The 19017-nt window shown below is 49.9% G+C and overlaps 2 protein-coding genes across 2 annotated transcripts in view; one reads left to right on the top strand and one right to left on the bottom strand.

Annotated features, from left to right (window-relative positions):
* The window catches only part of LOC125948549 (neural cell adhesion molecule 2-like), a 118487-nt gene that overhangs the window by 76697 nt on the left and 22773 nt on the right, over window positions 1-19017 (bottom strand). Inside the window, exon 2 of the mRNA XM_049674739.1 lies at window positions 2712-3924. Coding sequence (XP_049530696.1) covers window positions 2712-3186 — 475 coding nt within the window. The 5' untranslated portion in view covers window positions 3187-3924. The remainder of the gene's footprint in view (window positions 1-2711; window positions 3925-19017) is intronic.
* Window positions 15077-17391, top strand: LOC125948550 (uncharacterized). Its single transcript, XM_049674740.1, has 3 exons — window positions 15077-15230; window positions 15336-15588; window positions 15659-17391. The coding sequence occupies exons 1-3, from the start codon at window positions 15186-15188 to the stop codon at window positions 17287-17289; spliced, it is 1929 nt and encodes a 642-aa protein (XP_049530697.1). The 5' UTR covers window positions 15077-15185; the 3' UTR covers window positions 17290-17391.

The raw sequence follows: 19017 nt of genomic DNA, 5'->3' as shown, positions 1-19017 counted from the left end.
CCATCCAGCAGCGCCTATGGCTTTGCGCGTCCAGGGAGCCCAGTGAGTCCGGGGAAGAACGATCTCCATACTGTTGTTGGCCGAACCGACGACGGACCGAAACGGCTCAGGGAATCAATTAAAAGCCCATCATCCCAAAACGGGTTCCCTAATCCGGGGTCCGGCCGACGGTCCATTCCTGGTCCGCATGGCATCAATCACAAACACAAACACACACACACACATGCACATTGGTGTGCACAGTGGTTGGGTTTGAGCCCGAGGATTCGAGGTTGATGGACGTTTCAACCCCATTCGCCGAGAAACGATTTTTCCCGATGACGTTTCCTCTTGCACTCGACGAAAGCAGCCGTCAACGTCGTCGTCGACGTGTTGAGATGACCTTTGCAGCATCACTGCTACGGGCCAGCCACATCAATAATGCAGCACGCGGGTTTGGTGTCGTGAATAATTACCGCGCGTAAATCTCGCTGACCGGCCATTGTGTCCTCGGAAACACCATCAGCACGGAGCGACGAAACGATGACTTAGAGGTGAACTCGTCAGCACGGAGCGACGAGCAGCCTTAGAGGATGCCAGTTGCGCTTCCCCCAAAAGGGAGGGGCTGTCGGAAATGGATTAAGAATTGATTTCGAGACGTCACTTCTGTCTCTCTCGCGAAGCCTCCGGGCGTTCGAGGTTTTGAATACACGAAATGTCGTTCAAACGGAGCGAAGCTCTAGCTACGTCAAAGGACTATAATGTCAAACTTCATTTGAGCTCTTTTAAAACGTCACACCAACACACACATACAGTCTTTTTGGTTTCCCTGCAAAAACGGAGCACTGTGAACTGTGAAGGACGAGTTGTGCTTGTGAGTTTACGCGGAGTGTCGGAACTGCTGCAACGCCTGCAAACGGTTCGCTTAAACAGGAAAAGCTGATTAAAGAAGGATTTCGCTTCGCTCAAACTCAAACCCAAACGGGGCGCGGCCTCACGACGAACGCGCAAAGTTTCACGTTCACGATTCTCTTTTCAATGCAAAGCAGTAGCATCCCCCCCCCCGGGGGGGTCCGGAAGTGCACCATATACGTGTGTGAATGTGTGTGCAGTCCGGAGCTTTCCTGTTGTATGCTGCCACTGCAACTGCACACAGCGAAAACAACTTCAAAACCGGGGTTTTAGTCGAGTTGAATCCGATCCGAAAGTGAACTTCTACCCCCGGTTTTTTGGGGTAGAAGGAGTGGAAAAGTTTCTCGAGTTTTACGCAGGGCAAGAGCGCAGGATCTGTCATATCGCACCCGTAAGTCATCCCGTTGGTGAACACACACACACAGAGGCTGGCAGATGTCAGTTTAGTGATGAGCCCCCCGACCCAGTGCCCAAGGACTAAGGCAACGAGCATAATGAGATCGAGAAAAGTGTTACTTGGAAAACTCACGTCAAACGGAGCTTTGGCAAAGGGGGCCCCGAGGAGTGTGCCCGGGAATAATGAAATAATTTGCTTTTTTGACTTGTTTTAAAACAGCATCCGGTTCTTTGCGCCGGCCAGCCAGGCAGCCAGGCAGATATTAAAAACTCATTAAAAGCGTTGCGCGGCGCATGCTATGATCGCATCGCCATCTTTTAATTGATATTATGAGCAGCAATTTCCTCGCGAATCCGTCCGACCGACCGATTTCTGGCAAATCTGGAAATTGCGGGGAAGCGGGGTCCCAACAACGCACGTCGCACGACGCGGATGCCATTTTGATGGATGGCGTACGATGGCGCCTAAACCGACTGTCAGCGACCGGCTTCGGTGTGCTTATTAGATACGAAGATAAATGTCTTCTCGGAAGCGACTCATTAGCTCGTCTCCGGTCGTTTCCAAATTTGTCTTTAAAACAAAGTCTGATAACGCACACACAGACACACACGCGCGTGCAGAGCAACACGTGAGCAGTAAGTGGGAAGGCGAAGTCATGTCGTCGACATATTTCTTCGCCGAATGAATAATGAGAGATCGGTTATAGCTCGCCGCTTTATGCGATGATGGGTGTCAGCCCCGCGTGAAACCGCGAGATGAATATAAGAGATGATATTCGCTGACGGTTAACGATATTGTCATAAAATATTCGCGCCACCGAGCGACCGAGACCGAACGAGACCGCGGTTGGATGGATGGATGGCTCCGGCACCAGCAATCGTAGAGGTCTTCCATCGTAGTGGTTCCAGTGTTCAATTAGCGTTTGTCGGCGCGACGGCGGTCGTAGTGACGCGCGTCATTGTGAAATTCGGGACGACGTGACCGTCAAATGTCTGGGCGCGTTATGCGTTGGCGTTCATGTCAAATGTCGCTTAATTTCATTTAAATTGCGTCAGAAATGGTGGGGATTCTGAAGCAGGAGAATGAATGAGGGATTTAGGTGTCACAAAATTCCGGTTTAGAATTCCTGTGGATGGTTGAACGCGGTGCGTGATGAAAGTGTAGTAGTGGCAAAAAACACGCAAATCGTTAACGTTTCTACTGTCAAGATGGTCGCTTTGCGGTCGCTGCTCGCGGTGACAGTTCAGACGCAAATAGTAGGCGTCGTCGTGGATTTTTAATGACATTTTTTGTTATGCCGACGAAACAGTTAAGGATGTTGTGATTCCGGGCCGGATTTAAATCCAAACCAACCTTGTGGCCAACATTGTTGTAATGGAGGCCGGGAGGGGTGTGTCGTGGCATGCCGTGTCCTGTGACTTACCTATTCTAATATTTACAAACAACTGCGCCAGCAGCACGGTGACGCCTAGCAACAGGTGCAGCAGCTGGGACCGACGGTTAAGCCTTCCGCAAACATTCCACCGAGGCCCGGGGCCGGCCCGGACAGTCGAGGAGGATGTCACCGCCGTCCCATCGTCCCGGTGTCGCTGGTCACTTTGCAACCGCGCTTCGGCCGTTACCGGTGGCATCATCTCGTTGCTGTGGCTTCTGGCGTACGGTTTGCTCCTCGCGTCTGTGCGATCCTCGGTGGTGGCCTGTGCGGTGGTGGTGGTAGTGATGGTGATGCTGATATTGGTGTCGCCGCACCGCACCGGACACACTGTTCCGCACGGTTCGACAACAGTCTGATCGTAGTACGTCACGTCCGTAGCAGCGCCGGAAACGCCTCCGACGCTCGATCGCCGCTGGTTGTAAATTTCCATACTGCCACTGCTACTGCCACGCGTCAACCGCATCCCCGGAGCGCACTTTTTCCTCTCGCACGCGTTTCCGATTTTTCTCTGTTTACACTTTCGTGCGGCCACCACCACGTTGGCGCTTCCGGTTCCGGTGGCGCTTTACAGATCGATTATTTATGCCGCTCGTGCACTCTCTGTTTGTTTACTACCAACCTACTACCGACAAACACACACACAAACGCACACACACACTCGAATTGCACACTAGCTAGTCTAGGGTGTATTTAAGGAGAGCCGCACCTCACGCAAGAGCGTGAAACACGAACACCAACGCGAACGCGTCACGATAATGGGAGGTGATTTGTTACATTTATTGTTGCCGCTGATTTGAGGTTCCCCGGCACCGGCACCACATTCACCGCGGCTTCTTGCACTCTCTCTCTCTCTCCCTCTCTTCCTTTTGAAGCAGTCAAATGGTTGTCATAAAGTTTACGAATCGAGCACGAGAACGAATTAGGGCCCTCCCTTTGCCACGCCACGGCCACGAACTCGGTTCCTTTTACTCGAATCGTTGGAATCGATGCAACAATAAAAGAAAACACTCACTCACAGACACACGCACGCACACACGAACACAAGCTGGCCAAGGCGTGCGTGACGTAGACGCACGCTAGACGACGCACTCCAGACACGCGAAACCCGCGAAGCTGCGTCCACCATTCAGCATTGACTGGTGTGTCTGCACGATTGGCACGATTTTAGCGGCAACACAACACCGAGCGACCCATCCTGTGGCTAGGGAGGGAGGGAGGAAGAAAAGAAGCAAACAAAGACATTCATTTATGCTACTTAGCACCGGGCTCGTGAGAAATACGCTTTCGCTATACTATGTAAATACGTTTTGTCGGCGGTGGTGGTGGTGGTGGCGACGGTTGGCCGCAAACGACATGCCACCGTCACCCTTCACACCCTCTCATGCCATTCGATCGCACGCACGCACACGTACACCGTTTCGCACGCGGAAGGCAAATTGAAATCACGGAAAGTAAACAAATTTTCCACCGCCGGTCATGTCACAGCACAGCACACACCCTTCAGTTGTCCCTTGGAGTTGCTCCTGTTTCTACGAGGTCTGTGTGTGTGTTACGACTGGCACGAACCGGCAATCGAGTGTGCATTTGCAAAAAAAAAAAAAACCGGAACGGAACACTTTGCAGCATTGCATTGCAGCGTTCGCGCAAACAAATCTAATTGCTCTTCACGTCTCGTTACAATTCCCATTTCTGCTTTTCCACCAACGGGCCTCCATTTTTTTCTTCGCTTTCTTTCCTTTGTCCTGTTTTCCTTCCCTGGCACTGGCTTCAGGTTCTCAATTCCCTCCAATTCTGCACAATTGGGTCACACAATGATGTTCGGAACCACCAGCTATCCAGTTGGAAAGATGGAGAAAAAAAAATCACGGAGCGAGCGAGAATTATGAGCGAGAAAGAAGAGGGACGCCCTAACGCGGGCGCATCGGCTGCACCCTCGAATGGGCATTGTTTGTTTCCACGACGACGGCGGCGCTGACGACGACGATGCTTGGCCAGCGCTTTCGAGGCGAGGTTTTTTATTTTGCTGTTGTTTTTCCTCCTTTGGACTCCTTTTACCGAGGCTTCTCTCGCTGGTTCTTTTCTCTTTCCCACTGCTCTCTGGCTGGTACTTCAGTTCGGCATCCGTAGCACGGTTGTAGTGGTAGTAGTAGACGCCAAGCATTCGATTCAGATTTTTCTCACATCATAATTGGTTTTCCGACGAACTGAACCGTTCGCTCCCGGGGGGCGCTCAGTCTTGCGGTCGCTGAATGATTGGGTTTGGGCCCCCTTTCGCTCGATATTGCTCGAGTGAAAATGCCCCGAAAATGGAGGCGCCTGTGGCCGCGCCGGCCATCCACCGTCGTGGAGCCGTGGCCGAGCCGAGCGCAAATGGTCCGGAATGAAAACAATCTGCAAAAGAAACAAAAAGTGGAAGAGAGCAACGTGAAAATGGTGAAAATCGCCCAAGTGTGAATCAGAAAGTGAATGTTTGTGTCGGCTAACGAGACAAAGAGAGAGATAGAGAGAAAGAGAGCAAAGGGTACACCGAGAAGGAACGGCGCATAAGCGAAAGCCCAATAATTGGTGAAGGTTTGGCTTGTAGCAGCAAGCACCACGAGCAAAAAAAAACAGCAAAAACAGAAATCCTTGGTACATTCTTCAATCGACCGGTGAATTGCTGGCTGAGTGGTGGTGGTGGTGGTGGTGGTTGGGTGGCTGCAGCACGAAAACCCCGAAAAAAAACAAAAACCAAAAGCTGGCTCGCTCGCTGGCATCGATTCTTGGCATCACGTTTGGCATGCTGGCAATGGCTGCCAGCCAGTCAGTGATCAGCCAGAGGAAGTGAAAGGATTCGCAGTAGGAACCATCCGCGCGTAGAGCCAGAAATCCATGGAGGATGCGGGAAAATTGAATTTCAATTTTCAATCCCCCTTCCCTTGCGGCCCTTTCGCTCCGTTGTTTGTGACAGAAGATCACCGAACGACCCTTTTTACTCGGAAAACACGACGCATCGCAGACGCAGACTCGAAGAACGCGAAGGGCGCGCTCGATCCGAAATCGTTCAACCCGGGGAATGGAGGGAAAGCCACCGAAAAACGATTTCCAACGGTGGTACGTGACGGTGACAAGGGTCAGTGATTAAATTTGTTAATTTTAAAAGCTTCACTTCGGCTTCACTTCTTCTTCTTCTCTTTCTTCTCTTTCTTCTGTTGAGAAATAGGAAAAGAAACGAGGAGCTCGACCACCGATCTTGTTGATCTATTCATGCGTGCATTTTTGTATTAACTCGTTAAAGAGGGGCGCTAGGTAAAGGTCATGAAGTGACGACGTCGAGCGCAATCTACTGTTTTGAGATGGATTAGAACAGAAAACCATCAGATACTAACACACAAAAGTAGTGCTAATAAGTTTGTGTCAAATATCAATTTAAAAGATACCTAACAAGGTACTGGCAAACAAGGCAGTAGATCGAACTGACCTAATCTCCAAGCACTCTTCCAACTCTTCGTGTGCTTCGTTATCTCCGCTCCGCTCGCAGATTGTTGCTTGATGATCCACATACTGATATAGTCATACTGTAACACAAGATACCCCCCCCCCCCCACCCGCGCACACACACACACTCACCCATTGTTGATCCCACACAAACTCACCGTCTAATCCTATAACTGATGCCCGAACAAACATTGCAGGTCAAGCTTCTGTCGGAGCCAGTCGGAGGCCGGTTTACGACGACGATACACACACACACATGGACACACAAAGAACCATCCGGAAACAGCAAATGAATGGAGACGTGGCTCACGTTCCGAAAACCTTGTTGCTATCCATTGCTGCTACTGCTGCTGCTGCTGTTGTTGTGGATAAATATTTTGCTCCCAGCACTCCGGTGCACCTCAGTCACCACTCACCGGTGCTGATACCAGTCCGGTGCTGCTGCATCGCTGGCCTTGGCTGCTGGCATGTCAGAACCTCGTTGCGAGTCAGAAACCGGAGGAGGGGGTGGACAAAGATGCAAATGAACTGTTTTTACGGGATGTACCACCGAGCTTAGGGCATGTTCCCACTGGGCATGGGGAGCTTTCTCATGTTTCCGGCGAGAAGATACCGGAGCATCATCATCCGGAGTGTCAGCAGCAGCAGCAGCAGCAGCAGCAGCAGCAGCAGCAGCAGTCGGCAACCGGCAACAAACACCAAACGTCTCCATCTTTAACGACCTGCGGGAATGGTATTGTTTTCCGAAACACCGGAACGCGATTCATTCGTTTGTGTGTGTGTGTGTGTGTGCATGTACCTTGTTGTTTGTGTGTCTATGACGGTGCGAACAGGCGAATGTGTCTTTCACCTTTTCTCGATACGCTCGATAAAAAGAGAACACACACACACGTGTGTGTGACAGTGAGCTTCTAGCGGTGTTCGGATCTCCTCCGGTTTCACGGTTAACGAATCGTGAAAGGATCGTCGCGCACCGATCTCGAGGCACACGGACGGGCGGACACACATACACACGACGATGACGATGGCCATGTATGAGAAAAACTTGTGATTTATGTACTGAAAGACGCCCGTTGTCCGTTATCTTACGATGGGGATTAATTTCAGTCAATAAAAAGAAGAAAAGGAGGAGAAGGAGGAAGCGCGGCAAATGGCCGCGTGGTGTTTCGGAGGGAAGGAAAATACACTCGAGCCGGTCGAGTGGTTTTGCTGCTATCGCTATCCTCGGCTTTCGAACGATCGAGACCCCCGGAAAACAGATGGCCAAGAAAACCCATTTTGAAAGCACCGGAACCGGAACCGGCTTTGACGGCGACTTTGAATGGTCAGCCTTAATTGTATCCACCGGGGAGCAGTTCATATTCGTCTCGGAAGCCACGAAGCCCCGAATCCCGAAATTCCCCACCATTCCGGTTTGGAAGTTTTCAAACTGTGTGCTCGAGTCTGCGTGCGTGTGTGTGTATGTGTGTGTGTGTGCATGAAAGGAAGCCGGTCATCGGATGCGAGAGTGGAGTAAGCCAGTATGTGGTGGTGAGAATGGTTTGGTCAGAAAGTTGGTTTTCGCAACAACGCTCCCCCCCGCCCTGCTAGCACTTTTTGTCTGACTAATGGATAAGGTTTTGGGCCATAAAAACGGGATGGAAACGGTGGCCATCGGTCCGGCCTCAGCTGACATGCGCCGGATTCGGTTGCGGATGAATAGATCTCGGGGGTTTTTTTTCTGTCGGGTTTTTGTGGCCTAGGCCTACTACGTCTATAGCAGCCGCTTTGGCTTCGGGCACCTCCGACGATGAAGGTGATCAAACGTCACTTCCTCAATGTTCTATCAGAATTGACAGCTTAATAACGCAGGATTCCATGGTTTTGTGGAAGACATGTTGGTGAATGTTTTGCGCAAATGTAGCTGCTACAGCATGCCAAGGACTAACACTCCATCTACACGGGCGCGAGAAAGCTGAAAATGAAAAAGGCGAGAATTTTTGCTCAAATTTTTGAGAAGTGAGCTATTCTCGTTTTGAGTATGAGTAATTCTCCGAGCTGCCGCTTGGAGCGCTGTCTAAGGATTCCAACGATCATTTTTCCTTAGCAACCACAACTGTTGCTAACACAAAAAACGCCTACTGCATTGTTTCACAGGTAGTTTGCAGGTAGCTCAATTCTCAATTCTCCATTCTCTCCTTTCTCGGTTTCTAGACGAGCGGAAAAATTCTCGCTCCGGATTTGTATGGATTTGACATTCTCAACTCTTTCATTCTCATCTCATTTTCAGCTTTCTCGCGCCCGTGTAGATGGGGTGTAAGGACACACTATTCGTACGGTTACTAAGACACACTAAAGGCTTCAAGCATTGAAAGAGCCAAAGAGAAATCATAAACATTTCTTTTCATTTGCTTTCTCACTGAGATCATAAAGGAAGCAGCGAGCGAATGGTTGTCCATCAAAAGGAATGAATTCGACAGTTCCTGGGGCTGCCGAGGGACGAGGGAATCGCATGATTGCCAGGAGCACTATAGTAGGTCAAGGATTCTTAAAGAAGAAGATAAAGAACCCTGCCAGAAACAGGGGAAAAAAAGAGCTGTTTATTCAAAAAGAAGCAATTCCTCCCGCAGGCCGGCCACCGGCCACCATTTTCCATTTCGTTTTGGGATCCCCATTTTTCCTGCTGCGTCATGGAAAAGGCCTCGGACGCTCCACCAAGTATTCACCAGGCTATGAGCTCAAGCACACACACACACACGCCAGTTGTGCACTTCGACAGCACCGGGGGCCCATCCGGGAAAGCAAACAACAAGATGGACGCCGGGCAAACACGCCCCAAGCCGTGTGGAGTGCAGAAACCGAGACGACGACGACGATGGTGGAATGCAGCTTATAATTAATTGAATTTGTTAAAGCGGAAAAGCGCTCTTTGCTGGGTTCTTTGTGTCTGTGTGTTTGTGTGTGTCTGTGGTGGCCCCCGTGGCTTGTACTTCGATACCGAACCATCGCGTTTTTATATGTTTTTTTCTTTTCTTTTTCGCCCGGCCGCTCCGGTTGTGGCTTGTCTTTATTAGAATTTTCACACGCTCTGACCCCGTTCGGTGAAGCCGTTCGGTTCGGCCACGCCATTCCGAACTCCACATTATGCTGATGTATGCTCGCTCCGCATCGTGCTTATGCAGCGCAATCGCTAGTGCTGCACCAGTTCCCTATTTGCTTTCCAGTTCCCTCACCGGCGGTGTGGCCTGGTGTGTACCTGGTCTAGGGGGTTCGGGAACTGAATGCACTGGCGGAGGGGCTTCAAGGAATGTTCTCTATACACGCCACCACCAACTCATCTTTTAATCCGCATAATATGCTTCACACATATTAGAGCACTGTATAAGGATGTTTCCGTGAATTTTCCGCGCACAGGAAATAACCGTTTACAGTTTACAGTAGTTTATGTGGCAAAATTGGATGGTTAAAACGACCGCCACACAGCACAACCTTTCCCCCCCGAAAGTATAGATCAACGTTGCATGCATTGCGTTCCATATCGTATCGTATCGTATGTTGGCTTTGGGATTCTCGGGTACTGGAAACTCCAAAACCACCGTGACACAGCGATCATGTTGGCCCATCTCATGGTCACCACCACCACCACCACCGACTCCCATGGTCTCTCAATGTGTCTCCTACTACTACATGGCAAGGTGACGCCAGATTTTATGATGGAACCCAGCAGAAACCGAAAAAAAAGTAAAACATATCATCCCCGGGACACCAACATTAGCTTGATTTCCCCCGAGAGCTAATTACATTACCGTGCGCAACATAAAATAGTATGATGCTGCCGGGACACATGCCGGGGACTGGTGGCCGACAACCTGCGCGCGCGCCCTCGTGTGTGTGTGTGTGTGTCATCCGGGACTTTTTACATCGAGTGTTTCGTGGGATCCAACTGTTTGAAGGCACGCTGTACCATGCACCGCGGCATTCCAGGGAAAAGTGGTTCAGATTTAAGATTTTAGTAAAATGATGAGGCAACACGGTGCGAAAACACGGACCGCTGTTAATGAGATTGAAAAACGGGACTCGAGCATCCATTCCCGGGAGAAGCGGGGTTGGTTCTGGCTGTTAAGAGAATTAATAACATGTCAGGTATAGTGAGCAGAAGCGGCACAAATCCTTCGAAACCAGCACCACCATCTTGGCCTGTCATCAACCTCATCAGATCAAGCCTTCACCCTACGCCCAGCGTGAGGAAAATCGTAAAACCACACCTTTCGCCGCGCCGTCTGTGACCGTCTGGTAGGTCCGATAAGTGAAATGAAACTTTAAAACCACCCACCATCTTCCAGCTGGGGCCGATGGCAGCTTCTAAGGAGCTTCCTTCGTCAACCAACCAACCAACGGCACCGCTATTGCTGGTGTTGGTGTGAAAAATGTCGATCGTTAAATGAAATGCCTCGGAAGAGCAAATTCGTAAAATTTTATTGTTTACCGATAAACCGCAGCAACCATAACTTGGCCAGAACCATTGTGTCTGTCTCGGTCTCGGTCACCGGCAACGAGAACGGCTGGCCAGTAGCCAGGAGGAAAGGTAGCACCGGGCTCGAACCGGTGAAAGTGGACTCGCAAAATGGGCGCACAAATGGGTGGACGTTCGGCTTTCAATTTTATTAAGTGCATCACTTCCGTCCGACCCCCACGCAATTTTCCATTTTCCTCCAACGCCCATGGAGGATGATGTTATCATAAATTTTGTTTTGCTTCGTGTTCCTTTTCGTGTTCCTGGATCGATCGATTCCGGATCGAAAGGACCGAATGCTGCCCTTTTGCAATTTTCAATCGATGTCCCGCAGAGCTGCCCAGAGCTGGAAAATGGGCTTTCGGTCACGTTTTTACACGAATCATCCACTGCTGCCCTTGGCCTCAATGGCACCCACGTGTGTGTGTGTGTATGCATGTGGCTTAGAGATAGAGAGATAGAGTGAGAGACAGAGAAAGATAATCTAATAAATTATTTCGCACGACGCGCAAGAATATCACCAGCAATAACCCCCAGACGTTTATTTACATTTTTCGATGTGCATTATTGATTTCGATCCGATTAATGAAACGAAAGGGAAGGGAAGGGTGCGTGCTGATAGCAAACAGCTGCTGCTGCTGCTGTTGCTGCCATTAAGGGGACCACCCGTGATGCTCCCGTGATGAATAATTCCATTCAACAATTCAACATTCAACCCCATCCCACCCCTTTGTTGGCCTGATTTACAGCTTATCATAATTATCGCATTAGAACACCCGGCCACAGGCATTGAAGCCCCGGGGGAGGTGGGAGTGAGCCCCGCATTAATCACCTCTCGTACATCACATAACAGATGCAGCCCCCACCTGATCCTGACCTCTGACTACCCCACAAAAGAGAGGAGAAACGTTCTGTTAAACGTGGAATTAGTCGCGATTATCACGGGCGTTACCTGGAATCGTTCAGCTGCTCACGCGTTTACGAGTGTCTGTGTGTGTGTGTGTGAGCTGATCTGCGGCCAAAAGTGATGTTCCTAACGATTCGTGAGCCGGATTTTACTCTTCCAATGCCCCGGTTGAATGAGTAATTCAATCCTTATCGATCGATCGATCGCATGCTGCGAACTTCTTGTTCCTTGTTCCTAACGGAACCTCTACCATTGGCCAGCGGAAAGAGTTTGTTACAAAAATTGTAACGAAGCGAACGAAGAGCTCACCTTAATGCAAAGAGAGAGAGAGCGGAAAATAGAGGACATGGGTTTCGATCGATTGATTGCACACAAATAGTAAGCTCTCCAGGCGACCAGCAGCAAGCACTGCAGCGGAAGCGACGTATCCCGGCCAAGTGTGCTTCACTGGTGATAGATTTGATCCTGTCGCTCCAGCTCTTCCCGAGCAGCACGGCCATGGCCTGGAACTACCTGGATGGTGCACCAGGTGCGCTACTGAAAAACTGTTTTCACTTTATGTTTTGCTGCACTTTTGCTTTGCGGGATTTCGTTTTTTTTGCGTTCGCGTCCCGGGGGCACACTTCCGGGCAGCAGCATAACGGTTCGTTGAGCCCTATCGGAAGTATCACTCATCGGGGAACGCGTGTGTGTGTTGACAAACACATGAGACATGAGAGAATGGGTTGGTGGGGCAATTTCCGAACGACAGCGACATCGATTCCCTCCTGTCGACTGGTGTAATCAGTCCAGACTGTCACCGCAGACGTCGTTCAATCGTGCGGTGGCCACAGACCCAAACCACGAGATCATGCCGGATATACATCGGATCGAGAGGGAGTTTGCATCCTCCGGACCATCGTAGATGCTGCGGATGTGGAGTGGTGGGAAACAGAATACATTATTCCGACCCCGGGATGCTTCATTTTTATGCTTTCTGCACTTCCTGGGAGCATAAAGCCGGTTACAGGTTCTATCCGATTCTTTTTTATTCACCGCAATGGACCTTGGACGAAGAGCTTTTGCTAGCGTTTTGATTCTAGTAGTTTGCTTACTTAATGACTTTTATTATGTAACAATAAACTATCGAAAGTTGGTGCTCGTGGAACGCGACATCAACGAGAAATCCACTAAGAAACCCAATTTTTTGGCATCAGAAGCCCAACTTTTGAAATCTTATATGAAACTTATTAAAGGAGAAGTAAAGTAATGTAGAAAATTGTACAAAAACCAAATGAAAAGATGAAAAGTGACAGATAAAAATGCCAAATGGGGTGAGCTGCAGTATTGTGCAGTTTAATGTGAGTAATATGAAAAGAAATATTTAAAATTTCATACCTAAAACCGTCGAGTGATTTGTAATTATAGTTTCCCTTAAAGGTAATAGAAAGTTATTACCATTCATTCAAAATAACATCCTTCGCCCTTTTCTGTACCACATTTAGCTGTAAAATATCCTATTCCACACGACCAGGTTCTGTACTGCACCAGCTTTTGAAACTACGAAGCAGAACGAACAATTTAAATGCTCGAACGAAGGAGACAGATAGGAGGAAACACTTTCAGATTCAACAAATCGGAAAGAGAACAGAAGTTCCGATCGATCCGGAGTCGGTAAAATGGAAAATTACGAAACTAAATTTAATTGCAAGCCAATCGAAATGGACCATTTCGCCTCCCGTTTTCGCATCATCATCGGTAAGAAAAAAGGACAAATAAAAGCCCTACTCCAACGCTTTTCGCACCCAATCGACGACGAGCCCAAACTTTTCCCGCATCATTACCCTCCGGCCACTGTTTTGGGGGGTGGACCGGGAACGAAACCGTATCCTGAGACGACGAGCCGCTGGCCGTCGCTTCATTTTCTAAAAAGCCTCCTTCCGGCCTACTGCGTTGCCAGCTGCCAAACGGTGAAAACTGTTTTCACTCAGCCGTATCCTCCCTCCGCCCCGGGGACTGGGATGGATTTTATTTAACGCGCTCATCATCGACAACCTCTTGGGTGAACGGGAGTTGCTTGCCTTTCCCTGGGAACTGGCCGCTGGAGGGTGAAGCTGGTAGAAACCGAACCCAAGGAACCAAGCAACCGAATGGAATGAATGGACCGAATTGATTGCCATCGGAGCGTTTCGCTTTACGCAATCGATAGTTACAGCTCGAAAACGGCTTGACCGGTGGCCGGGGGGTTCGCTGGGTTGCCATTTCACTATCGAAAGCCCCGTCTCCTTGTCCTCCTTTGAAAGAAAACGCCCTCAGGGAGGGAGGGAACAGCGGTCGGCAGGATCGAAAGCACCACGAAGGTAACGCCGCCGCCATCGTTGTTGTTGGCAATATGAGAAGCGAACGTCGAAAGGGTTCGACGTTCCTCGTCGAAGAAGGCAAATGGACCGAACGGAAATCGATTTACATTTCAGCTTCCGACCGAACCGTAGGCCCTTGCGGGAGGGTTCTTCGCGCGTTCGCTATTCGAAACCAGGCAGCAAGTGGCATCAGATAGCTGCTCCGGAGCGTGCGTGAGCGTGCGCGTGTGTGTGTATCGGTCATGTTATTGACGACACCTTCGCAATCCTCAACCTCACCGAGATCGGGTTTCTCTTCCGGGGGTCTTCGCTGTTCGATAGCACATCAAAGACGATCACTTTACGAGTGGAAGAAGAGGCGAGGAGACTAGAGAGAGTGAGGCCCCTCGAAATGATGTGACAAAACACATTCCATAGGCTCCGAAAGCATTCCTCTGAGATCGATTGACGTTGATACTAACGGGCCGGAATCGAGCACGAGTTTCCGTGACAGGAGCTGAGAGGGATGTCAAAATGTGCCAAATGATTGGGAATTGTGTGTGTAGCTCCGGAACGGTAAAGGAACTACGTCATGCGTCGATGATACGTCTGTCGCTTGGCATAACAACCTTCTGCTCCATCTCCGTCGAGTGACTTGACTCAACGCCATCTTCGACCACCCCATGCATGAGTGAGTATTTGTTTTTCCCCGGAAACACTGCATCGTAGTGAGCTGTGTGTGTCCGTATGCTCTTCCTGATCTGCTTAAGCTCTCTGCAACTAGCGAACCAAAACACGGACCAGGCTACTATCTTAGTCATTCAGCGCCACCTGCTGCATTGAGCTTAGACTTAGAGAGGATTACAACGGAGAAGGTACAGCGGAAAACGTATGGTGCCTCTTGGAAACAATGCACTTATCGCGCTATTGACCGAGACAGCAGCAGCAGCAGTAACAGTAGCAGTAGCAACAACAAGTAACAGTGTCTTATCATTATCACCGAACTCACTCATCAACCTCAACTATCTTCAACTATCTTATCTGTTTATAGTTTACCAGCGCTAATCCCACTGTCCAGCTGTTCCGGTCACAAAAGGGGGGGATGCTCCCCCACCATTGCAACAGACATTTAAATAAGGGTGACCTAGACCACAGAACCGGCATCAGTAACGAAACGACCCAGCCATCGGCGAGTAGTCTTCGAGGTTGGATAGAAGCAGCTGCGACATCAACAAATCTCTCTCTCTCCGACGGTGCGCGCCCACAGTATGGACTTCGTATTCAAGGCCTTCTTTCTCCAGTTCCTCGTACTGGTATGTTTCCATAGCTACCGATGTGCGGCGCTACGCGCGGGGTTTTTTTTTTTGTCCAAGCCAAACGATGGACAGTTCTTTCTGCTCTCTCTATTCTTTCTACAGGGCCTACTGCTGCAAGTGGTGCGACCGCAGACGGGTGGTACCGATTGCCGCGGTAAGGACTATCTGTGTTTGGACGATGTCCGATTTCAACTCTGCGTCGATTATGGTGACGGTCGACCGGTGACGGTGAACGATGAGGTACAGCAGTGCCCAACCGGCACCTTCTGCAGCAACGGTGGCCACTACGAGTGTGACTCGTTTGTGCCACCGGCAACGACGGCCGCACCGCAGGTTGCCGATGTGACCGAGACTGGTAAGTGTGCGGGAATTGGCAAATACCTTCTTTTTGGTTTGACTCCAATTGGGGAATCCTTCTCCTATAGAGGTGCCTGCGGAAGAAGTGACCACGAGCGTACCCGTGGAGGTAGAGGAAGCCACTCTGCCACCGGTTGAGGAACCAGAACCTGAGGTCGCAGTCCCCGAACCATCGGAAGAACCGGCACAGGAGCCAGTGACGACGACAACGGAAGCCGAAGTACCGGAGGTAACCGAGGCACAGGACAGTTCCGTTGCCCCTGAAACGACGGTCGGCGTCGTAGAAGAGGAGGAGCTCGTTACCGAAGCCACGGCCCCGGCCACGGAACCAGTTGAAGTTGAAGAGGAAACCACAACAACTGGAACCGGACCCGCCGTGACTGAAGAAGTCGAAACCACTGAGGAGGCTGCCACTGAGGAAGTGGTTGCTGCAACGACGGAGCCCAGCCAACCTGAGGTACCGGAAGTTACCGAAGCCGCTCCAGAACCAGAACAGGAGACAGAAGGTGCGCAAGAACAAGAGACGACGGTCGGCGCTGATGTCGAGGTCACTACTACGGCAGCTCCCGAACAGGAAGAGCAAACGGAAACCGAATCCTCCGTGGCCACTGATGCTCCGGTTGAGGAGGGCGAAGCGGGCCCAGAGGAACCGGTTGTAACCGAGGCACCAGCCACAACGGAGAACGTCGAAACTCAGGCTCCTGTCGAACCATCGACGACCGTAACGGAGGAAACGTCAGAAGTGGTGTCAGAATCAACGACTGACCTGCCTGAGGTGGAGGTTCCCGTTACAACTGCAGCTCCTGAGGAAGAGGCCGCTTCGAGCACTGTCCCTGAAACGACTCCGGCACCAGTAGTTCCGACCGAGGAGCCCAGCAACAGTGAGTCCGGTGGATCGGATGAAGGCGAATCTTCGCAAGGATCCGCCCAAGAATCTACCGAGCAACCATCGGTCGAGTCCGGTTCGGGATCGGATGAAGCTGCAACGACGACGACGACGACGTCACCGGTGGCCCCATCCGATGCTCCATTTGTCTGCACCGCGGCTGGCCGATTCCCGCATCCGACCGATTGCCACAAGTACTACATCTGCTTCTGGCTACCATTCGGACTGTACAACCTGGAGCAGAACTGTCTGGCCGGTTTCGCCTACAATCCAACGCTGGAACGCTGTACGGCGGATCAGAGCGTTTGCTTCCCGGGACAGTTCACCTGTACCGCACCGGGCCGCTTCCCCGATCCGGCCGATCCGACCAAGTACTTCTGGTGCGTCTGGAACGCGTTCGGTGGCTACCTGCAGTACGGTCTCCAGTGTCCGCTCGGCCAAGTGTTCAACCAGTTCCGTGGTCGCTGTGCGTTCATCGTTGCCGGTCGTTCGCTCGACGCAGAAGAGCCACTGCTGACCGGGGAGGAGGAATGGACGAATGGGCCGGAAGAGCAAAACGCAGTATTGCCACCGGTAGCACCAGTTGAACCCCTGGCACCGCAGGTTGAACCCGTCACACCGAAGCTGAAGGTAAAGTTCGAGTGTCTGGAAGAGGGTACGTTCGCGGATCCCAACAACTGTGCCCGGTACTTCGTCTGTACGCTCAAGAAGCTGGACAAGTTCAAGAAGAGCAAGTTCAAGTGCATCACTGGCGAACGGTTCGATGCACTGGTCGGTGCCTGCGTACCCGACCTGGATGCCCTTTGCGAATAGATCCCAGAGAACGTCTAGCCCACGGTTGCTAACCGGTTTGAAATGCACCCAATAAACTATGTATGCGTTATTTATTACTGATGCAATTTAGAATACCATGAATGATTGATATTTGCGTTTGTTGGTTGGTTGGAATGGGCAAACGAACTCCGAAAAACATATTGTCGTTCCTGAAGTTCGTCACAGGAACACAGAACCGAACACCCGGGTCTGCTGGTACCCAGGAAATTGTCCCGGAACCGTTCAATATTGGTCTCTGCTGACATTCTGTCATTCTTTATTCATCCAATGCAGTCTGTGCAGATTTCCTGTCATGGCAATGGTACACTCTGAGCGCCGGCGAGCAGGACAGTGACAGTGTCCCTGTGGCTTATGAGATTCCTTCCAATGGGACAACACAACCGGACTGCCGGAGAGACTTGTGGATTCAACGGTTGACGAAGATCTGACGGCGAACGAGAGCTTGAGCTTATTCTGATTGACAGATTATCGTGATTGAGGGCACAATCGGACCGGGAGTGCAGTGCGGAAACGAAGTAAAACTATTTCTAAATCAATTTACACTGGAAACACACAGTTGGACAATCAGTTCGTATCAAAGGGATGCTATTCGCTTGATGGAAACCGACTTATTTTCATTTGTTAAGCATTCGGGTCTTGGTGATCGTTAGCTTGAATTGGAATCAATAGCATAGCACTGGCTGTTTTTGTTCATTCTGTAGGAAAATCTTTTCATGATGAATAAGCAGGATAGGCTTCAAATAAATTCTTTGATAGACAGTTTTCAAACTAGAATGTCGAGAGTGATATTCAAACAGTTCTTTATAAGCTGCTACCAGGTCATTGATTTATCTTATCAACTATTTTTGTGAACGATGACAGGTATAGGAATACGGCCTTTGGGTAAATGCATATTGCACTATCTTTTACCAGCAAAGGGAGAAGGCATTTAGTTGGATCATATAGTGATCGTTGAATCGGTTCCTGGACTTTATTTTGTTTCTACGTAAATCGAATCGATATTAAAACAGAACATATCAGACGACTTATGCAAAATTTCCAAATTGTTATTTCAAAATTGTAAAGTGTTCTTGGCTTTTAGGAAGCAAATAAACTTGATGGTAAGGAATCTGGGGCCAATAATGATAACTATAATGAACTCCGGTTTCCGCCGCGTATGTGAATAAGGGTCCTATAGAACTGTAATACAAAAGAGATGATACCCTTCGGAGTTTTATTTCGCTTTTAAATGATGTACTTTACAAAGAGAATTGAGTTTTTAGATCTTTCTGTATTGACAAGTATTGGTAGTGTATTGGAATAGTCCACTGAGCCTCATTATCAAACCAAACTCAACCCTTCACAGTACTATTAACACGAAAGTAATGCTTAGATGGCATTAAAATTAAACAAAGTTTTACTCAACCAGGAACCAGACCATGTTTAATGTACCAAAACTGTGCTGTGGATGCAATTTTCCCCGTTGGTTGCGCTATAATTTGAATGGCCCGGCAAAAACCAATTAATTATTGACAATTGACCTCCAGAAATGAATCGGACCGGCCAACCGGCCAACGCCAGCGAACCAATTCCATTGCCCACCAGGATACCGATACAATGCGTTACTCACACATTAATTTCATGCCACATTTACTGTGGAGCCTATTATGGAAAAAAGGGGGGGGTCTCGTTTTCCCATTTTCCGGCATTTCCCTCTCCACCGACACC

This window comes from Anopheles darlingi, chromosome 2 (assembly GCF_943734745.1).
Source record: "Anopheles darlingi chromosome 2, idAnoDarlMG_H_01, whole genome shotgun sequence".
NCBI lineage: Eukaryota > Metazoa > Arthropoda > Insecta > Diptera > Culicidae > Anopheles > Anopheles darlingi.
The sequence above is the reverse complement of the archived record's forward strand: the minus strand, read 5'-3'. Positions and strand labels throughout refer to the sequence as shown.

Excerpts from the sequence above, each read along its gene's own strand:
- LOC125948550 (XM_049674740.1), top strand. The coding sequence starts at position 15,186 with ATGGACTTCGTATTCAAGGCCTTCTTTCTCCAGTTCCTCGTACTG. Across the intron at positions 15,231-15,335 it reads TTCTCCAGTTCCTCGTACTG|GGCCTACTGCTGCAAGTGGT; the intron begins GTATGTTTCCAT and ends TTCTTTCTACAG. Across the intron at positions 15,589-15,658 it reads TGCCGATGTGACCGAGACTG|AGGTGCCTGCGGAAGAAGTG; the intron begins GTAAGTGTGCGG and ends CTTCTCCTATAG.